General features: G+C 45.3%; 1 protein-coding gene across 1 annotated transcript in view; it reads right to left on the reverse strand.

Moving 5' to 3' along the window:
• nxn (nucleoredoxin) overlaps positions 1-26,995 on the reverse strand; it is a 245,493-nt gene extending 218,498 nt beyond the window's left edge. The window contains exon 1 of the mRNA XM_038814566.1: positions 26,517-26,995. Coding sequence (XP_038670494.1) covers positions 26,517-26,822 — 306 coding nt within the window. The 5' untranslated portion in view covers positions 26,823-26,995. The remainder of the gene's footprint in view (positions 1-26,516) is intronic.
• Positions 26,996-27,199: the final 204 nt, after the last annotated feature.

Below are 27,199 nucleotides of genomic sequence, written 5' to 3' on the forward strand. Positions count from 1 at the left end.
GAAATTGAAATGAATGTACATTAGGCTGATGGATATCTCTCCAATTTTGGGCGCGATTGGGAAGTCGCCCTCAGGAGGGGGCCGGGTGAATAACAACCTGGTTCGCACCCGGCGCAAATCTCGATATTGCCCTCTCCCGCTGTTCACCCTGCCCGCCCGCCTGCCGCCAACACTGTTGCTCAATCCCGCACCATAGTTACTTTGAAGGGGGAACTACCTTCCAATACAATTCCAATACAATATCGACTGGACTTCATGCCAAGTTCCACAGCTGGCAGTGGGCAAGTCTCTTGGTGTTTTACCCAAGTGGCTATTCTTCATTGCAAGAGTGTGAATGTTGGAAACTATCCAACGTGGCCGGTGGCTAAGGCGAGGGAGGGGAGAATCCCACCAACTCCCTCATTCTGCCCGGCTGCACAGACACTGCAACATCCTGGCTGTCACTGGGACTGAGAGGGGGAGGCTGGACAGAGCCCTGGTCTGCGCAGTTCAGCTCACGCTGCGCAGGGTACTGAAACTCTGAAATGGAAATTGGAACTCAGCATTCCGAATTGGGAAAAATAAAGCAGCATTTAGAACAACGGCTTTTTAAAATAAATTCCATTAACAAGCTGGAACGAGATGCAAGGAAAGATAACGTAGCTTGTTAAAACATATTGGTGGTAAAATTTGTTCCTCTTTGTTAAATTCCTATTACCCAGATGTTTGTATTTACGACCCAGTTTTTTTAGTTCTAATGCGACCCAGGGTTTAAATTTGTTACATTCTGTATTTCATGGCCCTGAATCACCACTTTACACCAGCGGATCTGGCAGATTGGGAAATCCATTCGGTAGAACAGCTGTTTTAAAAAAACTAAATTTTGAGTACTCAATTATTTTTTTCCAATAAAGGGGCAATTTAGCGCGGCCAATCCACCGAACCCTGCACATCTTTGGGTTGTGGGGGCGAAACCCACGCAGACACGGGGAGAATGTGCAAACTCCACACGGACAGTGACCCAGAGCCGGAATCGAACCTGGGACCTCGGCACCATGAGGCAGCAGTGCTAACCACTGCACCGCCATGTCGCCCACAACAACAGCGGCGGGATTCTCTCTTCTGGGGACTAAGTCCCCTGCGCCAGCGGGAGAACCGGCGCCAACCACTCCGGCGTCAACAGCCCCTGAAAGTGCGGGATTCTCTGCACTTTCGGGGGCTAGGTTGGCATGGAGGGGTTGGTGCCGCACCAGCCGGCGGCAAAGGGACCCCGCGAGTTCGCGCATGGGCAGACCGGCCAGCGTATTTTGCCGCATGCGCAGGGGGTTCTCTTCTCCGCGCCGGCCATGGCGGAGCCCTACAGGGGCCAGCGTGGAACGAAGGAGTACCCCTATGGCACAGGCCCGCCCACTGATCGGTGGCCCCCGATCGCAGGCCAGGCCACCGTGGGGGACCCCCCCCCCGAGGACCGCCCCAGCCGACTTACCTGCCAGGTCCCGCCGTGTGAGACCATGCGTAACCCATGCCGGCAGGACTGGCCAAAAACGGACAGCTGCTCGGCCCATCAGGGCCCGGAGAATTAGCGGGAATGCCGCTACCAACGGCCCCCGACCGGCGTGACGTAAACCCCGCACCCGCCGAAAAACCCGGAGCCGGAGAATACGACAGCTGGCAGCGGGGTGGGATTTGCGCCCCCCCCCCCCCCCGGGATTCTCCGACGGTGGTTTCATGCCAACCTGATTCGTAAAGAAATGAAGAAAGAAAATTGACACAGAGGCAACGGTGAAAAGATGCTGGGCGGGGGCGTTAAGGAGACGGGATTTTCAAAGAGATTATTTCGGAGGCGAGGTGGGAATTCTGTAATGCAGCTGAAGGCTCAGCCATCAATGGTGCTGCAAAGTCGGCGATGGGGAATATAGGGGGAGCCCTCAAGGAAGGAGGGATGAGTTAGACCGGTGGTTTATCCAACGCACAGACTCTACGGAATGACGCTTTTGAACCCGGTCAAAAGCCCGTGTCAGCACAGAGCTTGTCCATGGGGCTCGGGCAACACAGCCAATGTGATTTGGATGGAGAACAGCATATCCCCAGAAGCTTGCCACTCGATTTGAAAACAGACGCAAAAGTCAGCGAGGAGACGGATTGAAGAGAGGCATCATATAGCAACATGACATCTATTCACAGTAGCTATGAGATGTAACGATCCAGCTCTGTGGGATCAGATTTAACTGGTTATTTTAAGTCAGCCATTCCTTGAGAGCTGTGTAATTGCTATGTAAACATTTGAAGCTTGTCACAGGATCTTGTCTCACACGCAGGTGAAAGGAAGTCCAAGTGTTAGTTTCATCGTCCATTCATTGGCAGCCGTGCCTTCAGCTGCCTGGGTCTCCATGAGGCTTGGTGTCAAATTCTGCCTGATAATGCTCCACCGGAGTATGTGCCTGGGGGATGTTTTTACAATGCGAAAGGCGATATGCGAATGCAAGATGTTGTTGTGACAAATGTTCACACATCACTGTTCACATGCCGAAATACTCCAAGGTGCTTTTACAGGAAAGTACTGAGCGAAGAGAGGTTCTGGGACTTGACCAAACAAGTGGCAAGCACATCCTGCCACGCCCACTGAAGGAATTGAGGTAACTGTGTGGACGTTGTCTAGGCCACAGGCTGAACAAAGTCGCCCTGTGTACGAGAGACATATGCAAGGGAATTCAGCTGAAGGATGGGACTATTGGTTCACTGATGTGAACCTAATGGAAATTGGCTCGGACAGTCCACAAACTGCGATGTGAGCTTGGAGGCAGACAAATACAAGTCACCAGCCTGGTTCATTGCTGGAAGGGTGTCCCACACGGCCCTGGGTTCCATGCACACACTCCAGAGTGTCACCAGAAAGTTCCGCACTGCCAAAGGTGCATCCTGTCAGATGTGACCTAGGTAGCTGGGAAAAAAAAATTATAGAGTGGCCAGGGAGTTCTCCCAGTTCCCAGAACAAAGCTCCTCATGTAGCCCATGTGGTGATCTGCATCACTGCAAATACACAAGGGGTTAATGTAGATACACTTAGACTAGATAAACACTAGAGGGAGCACCAGAGACATTATGACGCACAGACATTCAACCAATAGGCCAGTTAGATAGGACACGACCAATGGGCAGTCAAGACACACAGAGGTGACACTCCCATCAGGGGGCTACCCATATAAAAGGACAGGGCACACATGCTCTTTCTCTTTCCACAGGCGACACTCAGAGAGACGGGGCAGATCAGGAAGCATCACACCCACCGCATGGATTAGAGCAGACTGGTTAGTTAGATTGAGTTACTATAGCAAGATCAGCAGGAGATTGAATCCAAGTAGGAGAATTGCTAACTGTTCAATAAATGTGTTAAAGCTATCTCCATGTCTGAACCTTCCTTTGTCCGAGTCTACATCAAGGAAGCAGCTTATGCTCCATGAAGAAGCATAACACGACAGCCCACACCACCAAAACAGCATTACATTGCCGTTTAGAACACAGAGAAGAATCCATTGAATCTCTGCAGTGCAGAAGTAGGCCATTCAGCCCATCGAGTCTGCACCCAACCTCAGAAAGAGCACTCTAAGCATGCCCCCCTCCCCCCAGCTGCCCTATCCCCCAACTCCGTGTAGAGATCATGTCCAATCCACCCAATCTGCACATCTTTGGACAGTGGGAGGAAACCGGAGCTCCAGGAGGAAACCCACGCCAATACGGGGAGAACGTGCAGACTCCATGCGGTCAAGGCCGGAACCGAACCCGGGTCCCAGGCCCGGTGAGACAGCGTGATGCAAACAGAACGGCAGTAATTCAGGCCAAAACTAAATGGTTGAGTTTGAAGTGCTTTGGAGCATCCTGGGACCTCAGAGAGCCCCAAAGTGCTTGACAGGTCCTCCAAAATTACACTTTGTTCTTGAAATTTGGAACATAACAAATTTAACATGACATGAAATGGAAAATAGATCAGTTTCTTTTCAGGAAGTATGTGGTATGTACCTCGTTTATAATTACAGTTTATATTTACAATATTCATTTCCTGAACATCCAGCCTGGAGGGCTTTACCCAGTTCCCTGCCCCACAACCCAGAAACTGGAAAGACGGGGAGAGAAAAAGTGAAAGGAATTAAGGCCATGTGGAAAATCAAAACCAAACCCATCACGGCTGGAGCTGAATGTTTATCTATGTCAGGGGCAGAGGTGCTGACAGCTAAACACAGAAGAATATAGCTTATCTGAAGACTGGCAATCAAATAAAAGATAGTCCAAGAGAAAAAATAGAATCATAGAATCCCTACAGTGCAGAAGGAGGTCATTCGGCCCAATCGAGTCTGCACTGACCCCCTGAAAGAGCACCCTACCTAGGCCCACTCCCCTGCCCTATCCCTGTAACCCAGTAAACCTACCTAACCGTTTGGACACTGAAGGGAAATTGATCATGGCCAATCCATCTAACCTGCACATCTCGGGCAGTACGGTAGCATAGTGGTTAGCACTGCGGCTTCACAACGCCAGGGCCCCAGGTTCGATTCCCCTCTGGGTCACTGTCTGTGCGGAGTCTGCACGTTCTCCCTGTGTCTGCGTGGGTTTCCTCCGAGTGCTCCGGTTTCCTCCCACAGTCCAAATACGTGCAGGTTAGTTGGATTGGCCATGCTAAATTGCCCTTAGTGACCAAAAGGGTGAGGAGGGATTACTGGTCTGGGGGTATAGGGTGGAAGTGAGGGCTTAAGTGGGCCGGTGCAGGCTCGATGGGCTGAATGGCGTCCTTCTGCACGGTATGTTCTATGTATATTTGGACTTTGGGAGGAAACCGGAGTACCCGGAGGAAACCCATGAAGGACACGGGAGAACGTGCAAACTCCACACAAGGTCGGAATTGAACCCGGGTTCCTGGCGCTGTGAGGCAAAGGTAAAGCAAGATAAAATTATTATTGAAGTTGGGGAAATTTCCACTACACAGTCTTGAGCAATAACCAACAGATAATTTGTGACATTAGCATTGATTCCTCGCACAATCTGTGTGGTTGCTTCACCGGGCCCTTTCCGGCCTTGCCTCAACCTGAAACTGGACCTTCAGCAACTCTCGCCATGTACAGCACAGAGGCGACAGGATATTGAGACTGCCGTTCAGATTGAGCACACCCTCGAGGTTACCTCCTGAGATGGTGGGAAGGGAGGTGAATATTGAATTCTCTTTAATAAACTACCACTGCCGCTTTATACAGTGGAACGACCTCAAGCTGACACTGGGAACAGCGCACGTGAATTGTACTGCAACTTCTGCTCCCCGAGGTTGTGGAGGGTACAGAACACAGGAAATATTCCCAAAGCACCACCACATACCCTGCGTGTCCGTCCCGCCCCCGACTCCCTCAAAGGTTTTGTGCGCCCCCCCCCCCCCCCCCCCCCCCCCGCCAATAAGTTACATTTGCTCCACATAAGTGCCAGGCAATGATCAATGATCATCTCCTACAAGAGAGGATCTAACCATCACCCCTTGACATTCAATGGCATTACCATCATTGAATCCTCAACAATCAACAACCTCGGGGTGCCCATTGATCAGAAACTGAACTGGACTAGCCATATTAATACTGTGGCTACCAGGGCAGGTCTAAGGCTAGGAATCCTACAGCGAGTAACTCTCCTCCTGCTCCCTCCCCCCCCCCCCCCCCCACAAAGCCTGTCCACCATCTACGAGGCACAAGTCAGGAGTGTGATGGAATACTCTCCACTTGCCTGGATGAGTGCAGCTTGATTGCTTTCCCCTTCCACAAACATTCAAACCTTCCACCACCGGCAAACAGTGGCAGCCGTGTGTACCATCTACCAGATGCACTGCAGTAACTCGCCAAGGTTCCTTAGACAGCACCTTCCAAACCCACGGCCATTATCATCGAGAGGGACAAGAGCAGCAGATATCTGGGAACCCCACCACCTGGAGACTCCCCTCCAAGTAACTCACCATCCTGACTCGGAAATATATCACCGCTCCTTCACTGTCGCTGGGGCAACATCCTGGAGCTCCCTCCCTAACAGCACAGAGGGGGTACCTACACCTCAGGGACTCCAGGGGTTCAAGAAGGCAGCTCACCACCACCTTCTGAAGGGCAACTAGGGATGGGCAATAAATGCTGACCTAACCAGCGACGCCCACATCCCGTAAATGAATGAAAAACAACAGACCTCCAGTTCTCCCACCCGCCCTCCCCCCAAATTCCCCCCCACAGTGACCCCTGGCTGGGCTGCCACTCAAACTATTCATTCCATTTTCTACAGTGAAAACAATTTAGAGGCACTCTGGATTTGACATTGTAAACGAAGACTCGACTTTGCAAGATGCAGGGGCAGCCCATGGACACCCCAATACAGTGAACGGTCTCCCTCTTACTAGAACGTTGCAAATATTAAGAGTTCAGGAAGAAAGTGGATCAATTGCCACAAACGTCTCAGCTGGCAAAGAGGGTCAAACTTCACAGGAAATTTAAGACGTCCATGTTAACCGCCCCACGAAGTCTCTCAGTGGACAAATAAAGAAGTTGACATGATTTACTGGGTCAGCTCATTGGATTAAGAGGTGCATGAACATTAGTGTGTTGGGGGCAGGGGTGGGTAATGAAAATCAATGCTGCAATGGTATCTGGTGTTAGACTGGTTTCTTTTGAATATCACATCGTAAAATGTTACTACAATTTGCACTGAATTCAGACATGCACTCAGCTCAGTGTGACCCAGACAGCGCAGAATGTTTCTAATCCCTCAACAAAACCCCAGCATTTTACAGTCGACGTCGCAACCATTCTCCCCCCCCAAATCCCGCACATTATCCCGCCGTTTTCAAACCCGTGTGTGTGGAGACACTGCAAATGTGGGGAAAGGACATCGAATATCTTCAGATACACAAAACTACAGTGAGATAGACGAAAGTTCAATCAGTGCGTGGCGAAATAAAAGGATGCATCCCATGAGAAAAGAAATGCTATTGCCCTTTATTATACAGGCAGGTAGAACGAAAGGATGTCACTCAGCCCATCGCACCTGTGCTGACTTTTTGAAACAGCTTGCCAATTGGCCCAGCAATACTTGCTTCAGCAACAGTGATTTAAAAAGAAACACCCATGTTCCTGTCAATAAATAGACGCATTCAAGTCGATTTTTCAGTGTACAATACTGTATCCCTCCCACAACAGTGTACAATACTGTATCCCCCACACAACAGTGTACAATACTGTATCCCCCACACAACAGTGTACAATACTGTATCACTCACACAACAGTGTACAATACTGTATCCCCCACAACAGTGTACAATACTGTATCCCTCACACAACAGTGCACAATACTGTATCACTCACACAACAGTGTACAATACTGTATCCCCCACACAACAGTGTACAATACTGTATCCCTCACACAACAGTGTACAATACTGTATCCCCCACACAAAAGTGTACAATACTGTATCCCCCCAAACAACAGTGTACAATACTGTATCCCCCACAACAGTGTACAATACTGTATCCCCCACACAACAGTGTACAATACTGTATCCCCCACACAACAGTGTACAATACTGTATCCCTCACACAACAGTGTACAATACTGTATCCCTCACACAACAGTGTACAATACTGTATCCCTCACACAACAGTGTACAATACTGTATCCCTCACACAACAGTGTACAATACTGTATCCCCAACAACAGTGTACAATACTGTGACCCCCACAACAGTGTACAATACCGTATCCCCCACACAACAGTGTACAATACTGTATCCCTCACACAACAGTGTACAATACTGTATCCCCCACACAACAGTGTACAATACTGTATCCCTCACACAACAGTGTACAATACTGTATACTCCCCACAACAGTGTACAATACTGTATCCCCACACAACAGTGTACAATACTGTATCCCCACACAACAGTGTACAATACTGTATCCCTCACACAACAGTGTACAATACTGTATCCCCCACACAACAGTGTACAATACTGTATCCCTCACACAACAGTGTACAATACTGTATACTCCCCACAACAGTGTACAATACTGTATCCCCCACAACAGTGTACAATACTGTATCCCCCACACAACAGTGTACAATACTGCATCCCCCACAGCAGTGCACAATACTGTATCCCCCACAACAGTGTACAATACTGTATCCCTCACACAACAGTGTACAATACTGTATCCCCCCACAACAGTGTACAATACTAAATCCCCCAAAGCAGTGTACAATACTGAATCCCCCACACAACAGTGTACAATACTGCATCCCCCACAGCAGTGCACAATACTGTATCCCCCACAACAGTGTACAATACTGTATCCTCACACAACAGTGTACAATACTGTATCCCCCCACAACAGTGTACAATACTAAATCCCCCAAAGCAGTGTACAATACTGAATCCCCCACACAACAGTGTACAATACTGTATCCCCACACAACAGTGTACAATACTGTATCCCCCACAACAGTGTACAATACTGTATCCCTCACACAACAGTGTACAATACTGTATCCCCCACACAACAGTGTACAATACTGTATCCCACACAACAGTGTACAATACTGTATCCCCCACAACAGTGTACAATACTGTATCCCTCACACAACAGTGCACAATACTGTATCCCCCACAACAGTGTACAATACTGTACCCACAAAACAGTGTACAAACTGTATCCCTCACACAACAGTGTACAATACTAAATCCCCCACAGCAGTGTACAATACTGAATCCCCATACAACAGTGTACAATACTGTATCCCCCACACAACAGTGTACAATACTGTATCCCACACAACAGTGTACAATACTAAATCCCCCAAAGCAGTGTACAATACTGAATCCCCCACACAACAGTGTACAATACTGTATCCCCCACACAACAGTGTATAATACTGTATCCCACACAACAGTGTACAATACTGTATCCCCCACACAACAGTGTATAATACTGTATCCCCCACAACAGTGTACAATACTGTTTCCCCCACACAATAGTGTACAATACTGTATCCCCCACACAACAGTGTACAATACTGTATCCCCCACACAGTGTACAATACTGTAACCCCCCCCCCCCCACAACAGTGTACAATACTGTATTCTCAACACAACAGTGTACAATACTTTATCCCACACAACAGTGTACAATACTGTATCCCCCACAACAGTGTACAATACTGTATCACCCACAACAGTGTACAATACTGCATCCCCCACAACAGTGTACAATACTGTATCCCCCACAACAGTGTACAATACTGTATCCCCCACAACAGTGTACAATACTGCATCCCCCACAACAGTGTACAATACTGTATCCCTCACACAAAAGTGTACAATAATGTATCCCCACACAACAGTGTACAATACTGTGACCCCCACAACAGTGTACAATACTGTATCCCCCACACAATAGTGTACAATACTGTATCCCCCACACAACAGTGTACAATACTGTATCCCCCACAACAGTGTACAATACTGTATCTCCCACAACAGTGTACAATACTGTATCGCCCCACAACAGTGTACAATACTGTATCCCCCACAACAGTGTACAATACTGTATCTCCCACAACAGTGTACAATATTGTATCCCCACAACAGTGTACAATACTGTATCCCCCACACAACAGTGTACAATACTTTTTCCCCCCACAACAGTGTACAATACTGTATCCCCACAACAGTGTACAATACTGTATCCCCCACAACAGTGTACAATACTGTATCCCCCACAACAGTGTACAATACTGTATCCTTCACAACAGTGTACAATACTGTATCCCCCACACAACAGTGTACAATACTGTATCCCCCACAACAGTGTACAATACTGTATCCCTCACTCAACAGTGTACAATACTGTATCCCCCACACAACAGTGTACAATACTGTATCCCCCAAACAACAGTGTACAATACTGTATCCCCCACAACAGTGTACAATACTGTATCCCCCACAACAGTGTACAATACTGTATCCCTCACACAACAGTGTACAATACTGTATCCCCCACACAACAGTGTACAATACTGTATCCCCCAAACAACAGTGTACAATACTGTATCCCCCACAACAGTGTACAATACTGTATCCCTCACATAAGAGTGTACAATACTGTATCGCCCCACAACAGTGTACAATACTGTATCCCCAACAACAGTGTACAATACTGTATCTCCCACAACAGTGTACAATATTGTATCCCCACAACAGTGTACAATACTGTATCCCCCACACAACAGTGTACAATACTGTATCCCCCCCACAACAGTGTACAATACTGTATCCCCACAACAGTGTACAATACTGTATCCCCCACAACAGTGTACAATACTGTATCCCCCACAACAGTGTACAATACTGTATCCCTCACAACAGTGTACAATACTGTATCCCCCACACAACAGTGTACAATACTGTATCCCCCACAACAGTGTACAATACTGTATCCCCCACAACAGTGTACAATACTGTATCCCTCACACAACAGTGTACAATACTGTATCCCCCACACAACAGTGTACAATACTGTATCCCCACACAACAGTGTATAATACTGTATCCCTCACACAACAGTGTACAATACTGTATCCCCACACAACAGTGTACAATACTGTATCCCACACAACAGTGTACAATACTGTGACCCCCACAACAGTGTACAATACTGTATCCCACACACAACAGTGTACAATACTGTATCCCCCACAACAGTGTACAATACTGTATCCACCACACAACAGTGTATAATACTGTATCCCCCACACAACAGTGTACAATACTGTATCCCACACACAACAGTGTACAATACTGTATCCCACACAACAGTGTACAATACTGTATCCACCACACACAACAGTGTACAATACTGTATCCCACACACAACAGTGTACAATACTGTATCCCCCACAACAGTGTATAATACTGTATCCCACACACAACAGTGTACAATACTGTATCCCTCACAACAGTGTACAATACTGTATCCCCCACAACAGTGTACAATACTGTATCCCCCACAACAGTGTACAATACTGTATCCCACACACAACAGTGTACAATACTGTATCCACCACACAACAGTGTATAATACTGTATCCACCACACAACAGTGTACAATACTGTATCCCTCACACAACAGTGTACAATACTGTATCCCCCACAACAGTGTACAATACTGTATCCCACACAACAGTGTACAATACTGTTTCCCCCACACAATAGTGTACAATACTGTATCCCCCACACAACAGTGTACAATACTGTATCCCCCACACAACAGTGTACAATACTGTATCCCCCACACAACAGTGTATAATACTGTATCCCTCACACAACAGTGAACAATACTGTATCCCTCACACAACAGTGTACAATACTGTATCCCTCACACAACAGTGTACAATACTGTATCCCCCACACAACAGTGTACAATACTGTATCCCCCACACAACAGTGTACAATACTGTATCCCCCACACAACAGTGTATAATACTGTATCCCTCACACAACAGTGTACAATACTGTATCCCACACACAACAGTGTACAATACTGTATCCCTCACACAACAGTGTACAATACTGTATCCCTCACACAACAGTGTACAATACTGTATCCCTCACACAACAGTGTACAATACTGTATCCCTCACACAACAGTGTACAATACTGTATCCCCCACACAACAGTGTACAATACTGTATCCCACACAACAGTGTACAATACTGTATCCCTCACAACAGTGTACAATACTGTATCCCCCACACAACAGTTTACAATACTGTATCCCACACAACAGTGTACAATACTGTATCCCTCACAACAGTGTACAATACTGTATCCCCACAACAGTGTACAAAACTGTATCCCCCACAACAGTGTACAATACTGTATCCCCCACACAACAGTGTACAATACTGTATCCCCCACACAACAGTGTACAATACTGTATCCCCCACACAACAGTGTACAATACTGTATCCCACACACAACAGTGTACAATACTGTATCCCTCACAACAGTGTACAATACTGTATCCCCCACACAACAGTGTACAATACTGTATCCCACACACAACAGTGTACAATACTGTATCCCACACACAACAGTGTACAATACTGTATCCCCCACAACAGTGTACAATACTGTATCCCTCACAACAGTGTACAATACTGTATCCTGCACAACAGTGTACAATACTGTATCCCCCACACAACAGTGTATAATACTGTATCCCTCACACAACAGTGTACAATACTGTATCCCTCACACAACAGTGTACAATACTGTATCCCTCACACAACAGTGTACAATACTGTATCCCTCACACAACAGTGTACAATACTGTATCCCTCACAACAGTGTACAATACTGTATTCCCACAACAGTGTACAACACTGTATCCCCCACACAACAGTGTACAATACTGTATCCCCCACAACAGTGTACAATACTTTATCCCACACAACAGTGTACAATACTGAATCCCCCACACAACAGTGTACAATACTGTATCCCTCACACAACAGTGTACAATACTGTATCCCTCACAACAGTGTACAATACTGTATCCCCACAACAGTGTACAATACTGTATCCCCCACAACAGTGTACAATATTGTATCCCCCACACAACAGTGTACAATACTGTATCCCCCACAACAGTGTACAATACTGTATCCCTCACACAACAGTGTACAATACTGTATCCTCCAAACAACAGTGTACAATACTGTATCCCCCACAACAGTGTACAATACTGTATCCCCCCCACAACAGTGTACAATACTGTATCCCCCACACAACAGTGTACAATACTGTACCCCCACACAACAGTGTACAATACTGTATCCCCCACACAACAGTGTACAATACTGTATCCCACACAACAGTGTACAATACTGTGACCCCCACAACAGTGTACAATACTGTATCCCACACACAACAGTGTACAATACTGTATCCCACACAACAGTGTACAATACTGTATCCCTCACACAACAGTGTACAATACTGTATCCCTCACAACAGTGTACAATACTGTATTCCCACAACAGTGTACAACACTGTATCCCCCACACAACAGTGTACAATACTGTATCCCCCACAACAGTGTACAATACTTTATCCCACACAACAGTGTACAATACTGAATCCCCCACACAACAGTGTACAATACTGTATCCCTCACACAACAGTGTACAATACTGTATCCCTCACAACAGTGTACAATACTGTATCCCCACAACAGTGTACAATACTGTATCCCCCACAACAGTGTACAATATTGTATCCCCCACACAACAGTGTACAATACTGTATCCCCCACAACAGTGTACAATACTGTATCCCTCACACAACAGTGTACAATACTGTATCCTCCAAACAACAGTGTACAATACTGTATCCCCCACAACAGTGTACAATACTGTATCCCCCCCACAACAGTGTACAATACTGTATCCCCCACACAACAGTGTACAATACTGTACCCCCACACAACAGTGTACAATACTGTATCCCCCACACAACAGTGTACAATACTGTATCCCACACAACAGTGTACAATACTGTGACCCCCACAACAGTGTACAATACTGTATCCCACACACAACAGTGTACAATACTGTATCCCACACAACAGTGTACAATACTGTATCCCCCAGACAACAGTGTATAATACTGTACCCCCACACAACAGTGTATAATACTGTATCCCTCACACAACAGTGTACAATACTGTATCCCTCACACAACAGTGTACAATACTGTATCCCCCACACAACAGTGTACAATACTGTATCCCTCAAACAACAGTGTACAATACTGTATCCCCCACACAACAGTGTATAATACTGCATCCCCCACACAACAGTGTACAATGCTGTATCCCCCACACAACAGTGTACAATACTGTATCCCCCACAACAGTGTACAATACTGTATCCCTCACAACAGTGTACAATACTGTATCCCCCACACAACAGTGTACAATACTGTATCCCACACAACAGTGTACAATACTGTATCCCTCACAACAGTGTACAATACTGTATCCCCCACACAACAGTGTACAATACTGTATCCCACACAACAGTGTACAATACTGTATCCCTCACAACAGTGTACAATACTGTATCCCCCACACAACAGTGTACAATACTGTATCCCCCACACAAGAGTGTACAATACTGTATCCCTCACAACAGTGTAAAATACTGTATCCCCCACACAACAGTGTACAATACTGTATCCCTCACACAACAGTGTACAATACTGTATCCCCACACAACAGTGTACAATACTGTATCCCCCACAACAGTGTACAATACTGTATCCCTCACAACAGTGTACAATACTGTATCCTGCACAACGGTGTACAATACTGTATCCCCCACACAACAGTGTATAATACTGTATCCCTCACACAACAGTGTACAATACTGTATCCCTCACACAACAGTGTACAATACTGTATCCCTCACACAACAGTGTACAATACTGTATCCCTCACACAACAGTGTACAATACTGTATCCCCCACTACAGTGTACAATATTGTATCCCCCACACAACAGTGTACAATACTGTATCCCCCACAACAGTGTACAATACTGTATCCCTCGCACAACAGTGTACAATACTGTATCCCCCACACAACAGTGTACAATACTGTATCCCTCACACAACAGTGTACAATACTGTATCCCCCACTACAGTGTACAATATTGTATCCCCCACACAACAGTGTACAATACTGTATCCCCCACAACAGTGTACAATACTGTATCCCTCGCACAACAGTGTACAATACTGTATCCCCCCCACAACAGTGTACAATACTGTATCCCCCACACAACAGTGTACAATACTGTATCCCCACACAACAGTGTACAATACTGTATCCCCCACACAACAGTGTATAATACTGTACCCCCACACAACAGTGAACAATACTGTATCCCACACAACAGTGTACAATACTGTATCCCCCACACAACAGTGTACAATACTGTGACCCCCACAACAGTGTACAATACTGTATCCCCCACACAACAGTGTATAATACTGTACCCCCACACAACAGTGAACAATACTGTATCCCACACAACAGTGCACAATACTGTATCCCACACACAACAGTGTACAATACTGTGACCCCCACAACAGTGTACAATACTGTATCCCACACACAACAGTGTACAATACTGTATCCCACACAACAGTGTACAATACTGTATCCCCCACACAACAGTGTATAATACTGTATCCCCCACACAACAGTGTATAATACTGTATCCCTCACACAACAGTGTACAATACTGTATCCCCCACACAACAGTGTATAATACTGTATCCCCCACACAACAGTGTACAATACTGTATCCCTCACACAACAGTGTACAATACTGTATCCCTCACACAACAGTGTACAATACTGTATCCCTCACACAACAGTGTACAATACTGTATCCCTCACACAACAGTGTACAATACTGTATCCCTCACACAACAGTGTACAATACTGTATCCCCCACACAACAGTGTACAATACTGTATCCCCCACACAACAGTGTACAATACTGTATCCCCCACACAACAGTGTACAATACTGTATCCCCCACACAACAGTGTACAATGCTGTATCCCCCACACAACAGTGTACAATACTGTATCCCACACAACAGTGTACAATACTGTATCCCTCACAACAGTGTACAATACTGTATCCCCCACACAACAGTGTACAATACTGTATCCCACACAACAGTGTACAATACTGTATCCCTCACAACAGTGTACAATACTGTATCCCCACAACAGTGTACAAAACTGAATCCCCCACAACAGTGTACAATACTGTATCCCCCACACAACAGTGTACAATACTGTATCCCCCACACAACAGTGTACAATACTGTATCCCTCACAACAGTGTACAATACTGTATCCCCCACACAACAGTGTACAATACTGTATCCCACACACAACAGTGTACAATACTGTATCCCCCACAACAGTGTACAATACTGTATCCCTCACAACAGTGTACAATACTGTATCCCCCACACAACAGTGTATAATACTGTATCCCTCACACAACAGTGTACAATACTGTATCCCCCACACAACAGTGTACAATACTGTATCCCCCACAACAGTGTACAATACTGTATCCCTCACATAACAGTGAACAATACTGTATCCCCCACAATAGTGTACAATACTGTATCCCCCACACAACAGTGTATAATACTGTATCCCTCACACAACAGTGTACAATACTGTATCCCCCACACAACAGTGTACAATACTGTATCCCTCACAACAGTGTACAGTACTGTATCCCCCACAACAGTGTACAATACTGTATCCCTCACAACAGTGTACAATACTGTATCCCTCACAACAGTGTACAATACTGTATCCTGCACAACAGTGTACAATACTGTATCCCTCACAACAGTGTACAGTACTGTATCCCCCACAACAGTGTACAATACTGTATCCCTCACAACAGTGTACAATACTGTATCCTGCACAACAGTGGACAATACTGTATCCCTCACACAACAGTGTACAATACAGTATCCCTCACAACAGTGTACAATACTGTATCACCCACAACAGTGTACAATACTGTATCCCCCACACAACAGTGTACAATACTGTATCCCTCACAACAGTGTACAATACTGTATCCTGCACAACAGTGTACAATACTGTATCCCCTACACAACAGTGTACAATACTGTATCCCCCACACAACAGTGTACAATACTGTATCCCACACACAACAGTGTACAATGCTGTATCCCCCACACAACAGTGTACAATACTGTATCCCTCACACAACAGTGTACAATACTGTATCACCCACAACAGTGTACAATACTGTATCCCCCACAACAGTGTACAATACTGTATCCCCCACAACAGTGTACAATACTGTATCACCCACAACAGTGTACAATACTGTATCCCCCACACAACAGTGTACAATACTGTATCCCTCACAACAGTGTACAATACTGTATCCTGCACAACAGTGTACAATACTGTATCCCTCACACAACAGTGTACAATACTGTATCCCCCACACAACAGTGTACAATACTGTATCCCACACACAACAGTGTACAATACTGTATCCCCACACAACAGTGTACAATACTGTATCCCCACACAACAGTGTACAATACTGTATCCCCCACAACAGTGTACAATACTGTATCCCTCACACAACAGTGTACAATACTGTATCCCTCACACAACAGTGTACAATACTGTATCCCCCACACAACAGTGTACAATACTGTATCCCCACACAACAGTGTACAATACTGTATCCCCCACACAACAGTGTACAATACTGTATCCCCCACAACAGTGTACAATACTGTATCCCCCACAACAGTGTACAATACTGTATCCCACACACAACAGTGTATAATACTGTATCCCCCACACAACAGTGTACAATACTGTATCCCCCACAACAGTGTACAATACTGTATCCCACACACAACAGTGTACAATACTGTATCCCCCACAACAGAGTACAATACTGTATCGCTCACAACAGTGTACAATACTGTATCCCTCACAACAGTGCACAATACTGTATCCCTCACAACAGTGTACAGTACTGTATCCCCCACAACAGTGTACAATACTGTATCCCCCACACAACAGTGTACAATACTGTATCCTGCACAACAGTGTACAATACTGTATCCCCACACAACAGTGTACAATACTGTATCCCTCACAACAGTGTACAATACTGTATCCTGCACAACAGTGTACAATACTGTATCCCACACACAACAGTGTACAATACTGTATCCCCACACAACAGTGTACAATACTGTATCCCCCACACAACAGTGTACAATACTGTATCCCACACACAACAGTGTACAATATTGTATCCCCCAGACAACAGTGTACAATACTGTATCCCTCACACCAGTGTACAATACTGTATCCTGCACAACAGTGTACAATACTGTATCCCTCACACAACAGTGTACAATACTGCATCCCTCACACAACAGTGTACAATACTGTATCCCTCACACAACAGTGTACAATACTGTATCCCTCACACAACAGTGTACAATACTGTATCCCCCACACAACAGTGTACAATACTGTATCCCACACACAACAGTGTACAATACTGTATCCCTCACACAACAGTGTACAATACTGTATCCCCCACACAACAGTGTACAATACTGTATCCCTCACAACAGTGTACAATACTGTATCCCCCACACAACAGTGTACAATACTGTATCCCCCACAACAGTGTACAATACTGTATCCCACACACAACAGTGTACAATACTGTATCCCACACACAACAGTGTACAATACTGTATCCCTCACAACAGTGTACAATACTGTATCCCCCACAACAGTGTACAATACTGTATCCCACACACAACAGTGTACAATACTGTATCCCACACACAACAGTGTACAATACTGTATCCCACACACAACAGTGTACAATACTGTATCCCTCACAACAGTGTACAATACTGTATCCCCCACAACAGTGTACAATACTGTATCCCACACACAACAGTGTACAATACTGTATCCCTCACAACAGTGTACAATACTGTATCCCACACACAACAGTGTACAATACTGTATCCCCCACAACAGTGTACAATACTGTATCCCACACACAACAGTGTACAATACTGTATCCCACACACAACAGTGTACAATACTGTATCCCTCACAACAGTGTACAATACTGTATCCCCTACACAACAGTGTACAATACTGTATCCCTCACAACAGTGTACAATACTGTATCCCACACACAACAGTGTACAATACTGTATCCCTCACAACAGTGTACAATACTGTATCCCCCACACAACAGTGTACAATACTGTATCCCCCACACAACAGTGTACAATACTGTATCCCACACACAACAGTGTACAATACTGTATCCCCCACAACAGTCTACAATACTGTATCCCACACACAACAGTGTACAATACTGTATCCCCCACAACAGTGTACAATACTTTATCCCACACAACAGTGTACAATACTGTATCCCCCACAATGGTGTACAATACTGTCCCCCCCCCCCAACACACGCAACAGTGTACAATGTTGTATCCCCCACACAACAGTGTACAATACTGTATCCCTCACACAACAGTGTACAATACTGTATCCCTCACACAACAGTGTACAATACTGTATCCCCCACACAACAGTGTACAATACTGTATCCCACACACAACAGTGTACAATACTGTATCCCTCACACAACAGTGTACAATACTGTATCCCTCACACAACAGTGTACAATACTGTATCCCTCACACAACAGTGTACAATACTGTATCCCTCACACAAGTGTACAATACTGTATCCCCCACAACAGTGTACAATACTGTATCCCTCACACAACAGTGTACAATACTGTATCCCTCACACAACAGTGTACAATACTGTATCCCCCACACAACAGTGTACAATACTGTATCCCCCACACAACAGTGTACAATACTGTATCCCTCACAACAGTGTACAATACTGTATCCTGCACAACAGTGTACAATACTGTATCCCTCACAACAGTGTACAATACTGTATCCTGCACAACAGTGTACAATACTGTATCCTGCACAACAGTGTACAATACTGTATCCTCCACACAACAGTGTACAATACTGTATCCCCACACAACAGTGTACAATACTGTATCCCTCACACAACAGTGTACAATACTGTATCCCTCACAAAACAGTGTACAATACTGTATCCCTCACACAACAGTGTACAATACTGTATCCCTCACACAACAGTGTACAATACTGTATTCCCACAACAGTGTACAATACTGTATCCCCCACACAACAGTGTACAATACTGTATCCCTCACACAACAGTGTACAATACTGTATTCCCACAACAGTGTACAACACTGTATCCCCCACACAACAGTGTACAATACTGTATCCCCCACAACAGTGTACAATACTGTATCCCCCACACAACAGTGTACAATACTGTATCCCCCACACAACAGTGTACAATACTGTATCCCCCACAACAGTGTACAATACTGTATCCCCCACACAACAGTGTACAATACTGTATCCCTCACACAACAGTGTACAATACTGTATCCCTCACAACAGTGTACAATACTGTATCCCCACAACAGTGTACAATACTGTATCCCCCACAACAGTGTACAATATTGTATCCCCCACACAACAGTGTACAATACTGTATCCCCCACAACAGTGTACAATACTGTATCCCCCACACAACAGTGTACAATACTGTATCCCCCACACAACAGTGTACAATACTGTATCCCCCACAACAGTGTACAATACTGTATCCCCCACACAACAGTGTATAATACTGTACCCCCACACAACAGTGTACAATACTGTATCCCTCACACAACAGTGTACAATACTGTATCCCTCACAACAGTGTACAATACTGTATCCCTCACAACAGTGTACAATACTGTATCCCTCACATAACAGTGAACAATACTGTATCCCCCACAATAGTGTACAATACTGTATCCCCCACACAACAGTGTACAATACTGTATCCCTCACAACAGTGTACAATACTGTATCCCTCACAACAGTGTACAATACTGTATCCCTCACATAACAGTGAACAATACTGTATCCCCCACAATAGTGTACAATACTGTATCCCCCACACAACAGTGTACAATACTGTATCCCTCACACAACAGTGTACAATACTGTATCCCTCACAACAGTGTACAGTACTGTATCCCCCACAACAGTGTACAACACTGTATCCCCCCCACAACAGTGTACAATACTGTATCCCTCACACAACAGTGTACAATACTGTATCCCTCACAACAGTGTACAATACTGTATCCCCCACAACAGTGTACAATACTGTATCCCACACAACAGTGTACAATACTGTATCCCTCACAACAGTGCACAATACTGTATCCCTCACAACAGTGTACAGTACTGTATCCCCCACAACAGTGTACAATACTGTATCCCCCACACAACAGTGTACAATAATGTATCCCCCACAACAGTGTACAATACTGTATCCCACACACAACAGTGTACAATACTGTATCCCTCACAACAGTGTACAATACTGTATCCTGCACAACAGTGTACAATACTGTATCCCTCACAACAGTGTACAATACTGTATCCTGCACAACAGTGTACAATACTGTATCCCACACACAACAGTGTACAATACTGTATCCCTCACAACAGTGTACAATACTGTATCCCCCACACAACAGTGTACAATACTGTATCCCACACACAACAGTGTACAATACTGTATCCCCCACACAACAGTGTACAATACTGTATCCCACACACAACAGTGTACAATACTGTATCCCCCACAACAGTGTACAATACTGTATCCCTCACACAACAGTGTACAATACTGTATCCCCCACAACAGTGTACAATACTGTACCCACACACAACAGTGTACAATACTGTATCCCCCACAACAGTGTACAATACTGTATCCCCCACACAACAGTGTACAATACTGTATCCCTCACAACAGTGTACAATACTGTATCCCCCACAACAGTGTACAATACTGTATCCCACACACAACAGTGTACAATACTGTATCCCTCACACAACAGTGTACAATACTGTATCCCCCACAACAGTGTACAATACTGTATCCCACACACAACAGTGTACAATACTGTATCCCCCACAACAGTGTACAATACTGTATCCCCCACACAACAGTGTACAATACTGTATCCCTCACAACAGTGTACAATACTGTATCCCACACACAACAGTGTACAATACTGTATCCCTCACAACAGTGTACAATATTGTATCCCCCACACAACAGTGTACAATACTGTATCCCCCACACAACAGTGTACAATACTGTATCCCACACACAACAGTGTACAATACTGTATCCCTCACACAACAGTGTACAATACTGTATCCCTCACACAACAGTGTACAATACTGTATCCCTCACACAACAGTGTACAATACTGTATCCCCCACACAACAGTGTACAATACTGTATTCCCACAACAGTGTACAACACTGTATCCCCCACACAACAGTGTACAATACTGTATCCCTCACACAACAGTGTACAATATTGTATCCCCCACACAACAGTGTACAATACTGTATCCCTCACAACAGTGTACAATACTGTATCCTGCACAACAGTGTACAATACTGTATCCCCACACAACAGTGTACAATACTGTATCCCTCACACAACAGTGTACAATACTGTATCCCTCACACAACAGTGTACAATACTGTATCCCCCACACAACAGTGTACAATACTGTATCCCTCACACAACAGTGTACAATACTGTATTCCCACAACAGTGTACAACACTGTATCCCCCACACAACAGTGTACAATACTGTATCCCCCACAACAGTGTACAATACTTTATCCCACACAACAGTGTACAATACTGTATCCCCCACACAACAGTGTACAATACTGTATCCCTCACACAACAGTGTACAATACTGTATCCCTCACAACAGTGTACAATACTGTATCCCCACAACAGTGTACAATACTGTATCCCCCACAACAGTGTACAATATTGTATCCCCCACACAACAGTGTACAATACTGTATCCCCCACAACAGTGTACAATACTGTATCCCCCACACAACAGTGTACAATACTGTATCCCCCACACAACAGTGTACAATACTGTATCCCCCACAACAGTGTACAATACTGTATCCCTCACATAACAGTGTACAATACTGTATCCCCCACACAACAGTGTACAATACTGTATCCCCCACACAACAGTGTACAATACTGTATCCCCCACACAACAGTGTACAATACTGTATCCCCCACACAACAGTGTACAATACTGTATCCCCCACAACAGTGTACAATACTGTATCCCTCACATAACAGTGTACAATACTGTATCCCCCACACAACAGTGAACAATACTGTATCCCCCACAATAGTGTACAATACTGTATCCCTCACACAACAGTGTACAATACTGTATCCCTCACAAAACAGTGAACAATACTGTATCCCCCACAATAGTGTACAATACTGTATCCCCCACACAACAGTGTACAATACTGTATCCCTCACACAACAGTGCACAATACTGTATCCCCCACAACAGTGTACAGTACTGTATCCTCACAACAGTGTACAATACTGTATCCCTCACAACAGTGTACAATACTGTATCCTGCACAACAGTGTACAATACTGTATCCCTCACACAACAGTGTACAATACTGTATCCCTCACAACAGTGTACAATACTGTATCCCCAACAACAGTGTACAATACTGTATCCCACACAACAGTGTACAATACTGTATCCCTCACAACAGTGTACAGTACTGTATCCCCCACAACAGTGTACAATACTGTATCCCCCACACAACAGTGTACAATACTGTATCCTGCACAACAGTGTACAATACTGTATCCCCACACAACAGTGTACAGTACTGTATCCCCCACAACAGTGTACAATACTGTATCCCCCACACAACAGTGTACAATACTGTATCCTGCACAACAGTGTACAATACTGTATCCCCACACAACAGTGTACAATACTGTATCCCCCACACAACAGTGTACAATACTGTATCCATCCCACAACAGTGTACAATACTGTATCCCCCACACAACAGTGTACAATACTGTATCCCTCACAACAGTGTACAATACTGTATCCCCACACAACAGTGTACAATACTGTATCCCTCACAACAGTGTACAATACTGTATCCCTCACAACAGTGTACAATACTGTATCCCTCACAACAGTGTACAATACTGTATCCCCCACACAACAGTGTACAATACTGTATCCTCCACACAACAGTGTACAATACTGTATCCCCCACACAACAGTGTACAATACTGTATCCCACACACAACAGTGTACAATACTGTATCCCCCACAACAGTGTACAATACTGTATCCCACACACAACAGTGTACAATACTGTATCCCCCACAACAGTGTACAATACTGTATCCCTCACACAACAGTGTACAATACTGTATCCCCACACAACAGTGTACAATACTGTATCCCCCACAACAGTGTACAATACTGTATCCCCCACACAACAGTGTACAATACTGTATCCCCACACAACAGTGTACAATACTGTATCCCTCACAACAGTGTACAATACTGTATCCCACACACAACAGTGTACAATACTGTATCCCTCACAACAGTGTACAATACTGTATCCCCCACACAACAGTGTACAATACTGTATCCCCCACACAACAGTGTACAATACTGTATCCCACACACAACAGTGTACAATACTGTATCCCCCACAACAGTGTACAATACTGTATCCCACACACAACAGTGTACAATACTGTATCCCCCACAACAGTGTACAATACTGTATCCCTCACACAACAGTGTACAATACTGTATCCCCCACAACAGTGTACAATACTGTATCCCCCACACAACAGTGTACAATACTGTATCCCACACACAACAGTGTACAATACTGTATCCCCCACAACAGTGTACAATACTGTATCCCACACACAACAGTGTACAATACTGTATCCCCCACAACAGTGTACAATACTGTATCCCCCACACAACAGTGTACAATACTGTATCCCTCACAACAGTGTACAATACTGTATCCCCCACACAATAGTGTACAATACTGTATCCCCCACACAACAGTGTACAATACTGTATCCCCCACGCAACAGTGTACAATACTGTATCACCCACAACAGTGTACAATACTGTATCCCCCACACAACAGTGTACAATACTGTATCCCTCCCACAACAGTGTACAATACTGTATCCCCCACACAACAGTGTACAATACTGTATCCCACACACAACAGTGTACAATACTGTATCCCCCACAAGTGTACAATACTGTATCCCACACACAACAGTGTACAATACTGTATCCCCCACAACAGTGTACAATACTGTATCCCCACACAACAGTGTACAATACTGTATCCCCCACAACAGTGTACAATACTGTATCCCTCACAACAGTGTACAATACTGTATCCCACACACAACAGTGTACAATACTGTATCCCTCACAACAGTGTACAATACTGTATCCCCCACACAACAGTGTACAATACTGTATCCCTCACAACAGTGTACAATACTGTATCCCACACACAACAGTGTACAATACTGTATCCCTCACAACAGTGTACAATACTGTATCCCCCACACAACAGTGTACAATACTGTATCCTCCACACAACAGTGTACAATACTGTATCCCACACACAACAGTGCACAATACTGTATCCCCCACAACAGTGTACAATACTGTATCCCACACACAACAGTGTACAATACTGTATCCCCCACAACAGTGTACAATACTGTATCCCACACACAACAGTGTACAATACTGTATCCCCCACACAACAGTGTACAATACTGTATCCCCCACACAACAGTGTACAATACTGTATCCCACACACAACAGTGTACAATACTGTATCCCTCACAACAGTGTACAATACTGTATCCCCCACACAACAGTGTACAATACTGTATCCCTCACAACAGTGTACAATACTGTATCCCACACACAACAGTGTACAATACTGTATCCCTCACAACAGTGTACAATACTGTATCCCCCACACAACAGTGTACAATACTGTATCCCCCACACAACAGTGTACAATACTGTATCCCACACACAACAGTGCACAATACTGTATCCCCCACAACAGTGTACAATACTGTATCCCCCACAACAGTGTACAATACTGTATCCCTCACACAACAGTGTACAATACTGTATCCCTCACACAACAGTGTACAATACTGTATCCCCCACAACAGTGTACAATACTGTATCCCCCACACAACAGTGTACAATACTGTATCCCTCACACAACAGTGTACAATACTGTATCCCCCACAACAGTGTACAATACTGTATCCCACACACAACAGTGTACAATACTGTATCCCCCACAACAGTGTACAATACTGTATCCCCCACACAACAGTGTACAATACTGTATCCCCCACACAACAGTGTACAATACTGTATCCCTCACAACAGTGTACAATACTGTATCCCCCACACAACAGTGTACAATACTGTATCCCCCACACAACAGTGTACAATACTGTATCCCCCACACAACAGTGTACAATACTGTATCCCCCACACAACAGTGTACAATACTGTATCCCTCACAACAGTGTACAATACTGTATCCCCCACACAACAGTGTACAATACTGTATCCCCCACAACAGTGTACAATATTGTATCCCCCTCACAACAGTGTACAATACTGTATCCCCCACAATGGTGTACAATACTGTCCCCCCCCCCCCCCATCCCTCCTCTGCCCCCCCCCCCCCCCCCCCCCCAGTTACCTTCCTCTCCTTGTCCTGGAAAGGCAGCATCAGCCAGGGCATCTGGCCCACGAACTCCTGCCAGGGTTTGTGCTCCTCCTCGGAGCTGATGAAGACCACCTCCAGCTGCTCGCCGTGCTCCCCTTGCTTGAAGCGGCTGTAGAAGTCGCCGAGCGCCGCGGTGAACTGCCGGCAAGCGGGGCTCCAGCTGCAGCCGAAGTAGAGGGCGAGGAGCCGCCCGTCCGTGCCCAGCGGGGAGCTCTCTACCTCGGCCTGGTGTCGGTCCGTCAGCCGCTCGCCCAGCAGCTGGCACAGCAGCTCAGACATTCTTCCCCAAGTGCAGCAGCAAAGCAAATCAGGGGGTGGGGTGGGGGGGATAAAAATCACCCCCAGTGCAAATACTTCACAAGATTACTTCCTTAGAGTGTGCGTGTGTGTGTGTTTTTTGTCTGCTCTGTGCTCCCCTCTCCTCTCCTCCCACTGTCTCTCTCTCCCCCCCTTCCTCTCCACAGACTCCAGTCCCACCTATGGGACATGGCATAGCTCAGCTCCAGCACTCCTATTGGTCCCACCGGCAAAATCCTTCTTCAGCAAGACTTTTGACCCCCATTGTCAAGAAATAAAAACTTCTCCCCTCTTGTGCGCCAAGTTAATAACAATAATAATCTTTATCATTGTCACAAATAGGCTTGCATTGACACTGC

This window comes from Scyliorhinus canicula, chromosome 12, assembly GCF_902713615.1.
Source record: "Scyliorhinus canicula chromosome 12, sScyCan1.1, whole genome shotgun sequence".
Classification (NCBI taxonomy): Eukaryota; Metazoa; Chordata; class Chondrichthyes; order Carcharhiniformes; family Scyliorhinidae; genus Scyliorhinus; species Scyliorhinus canicula.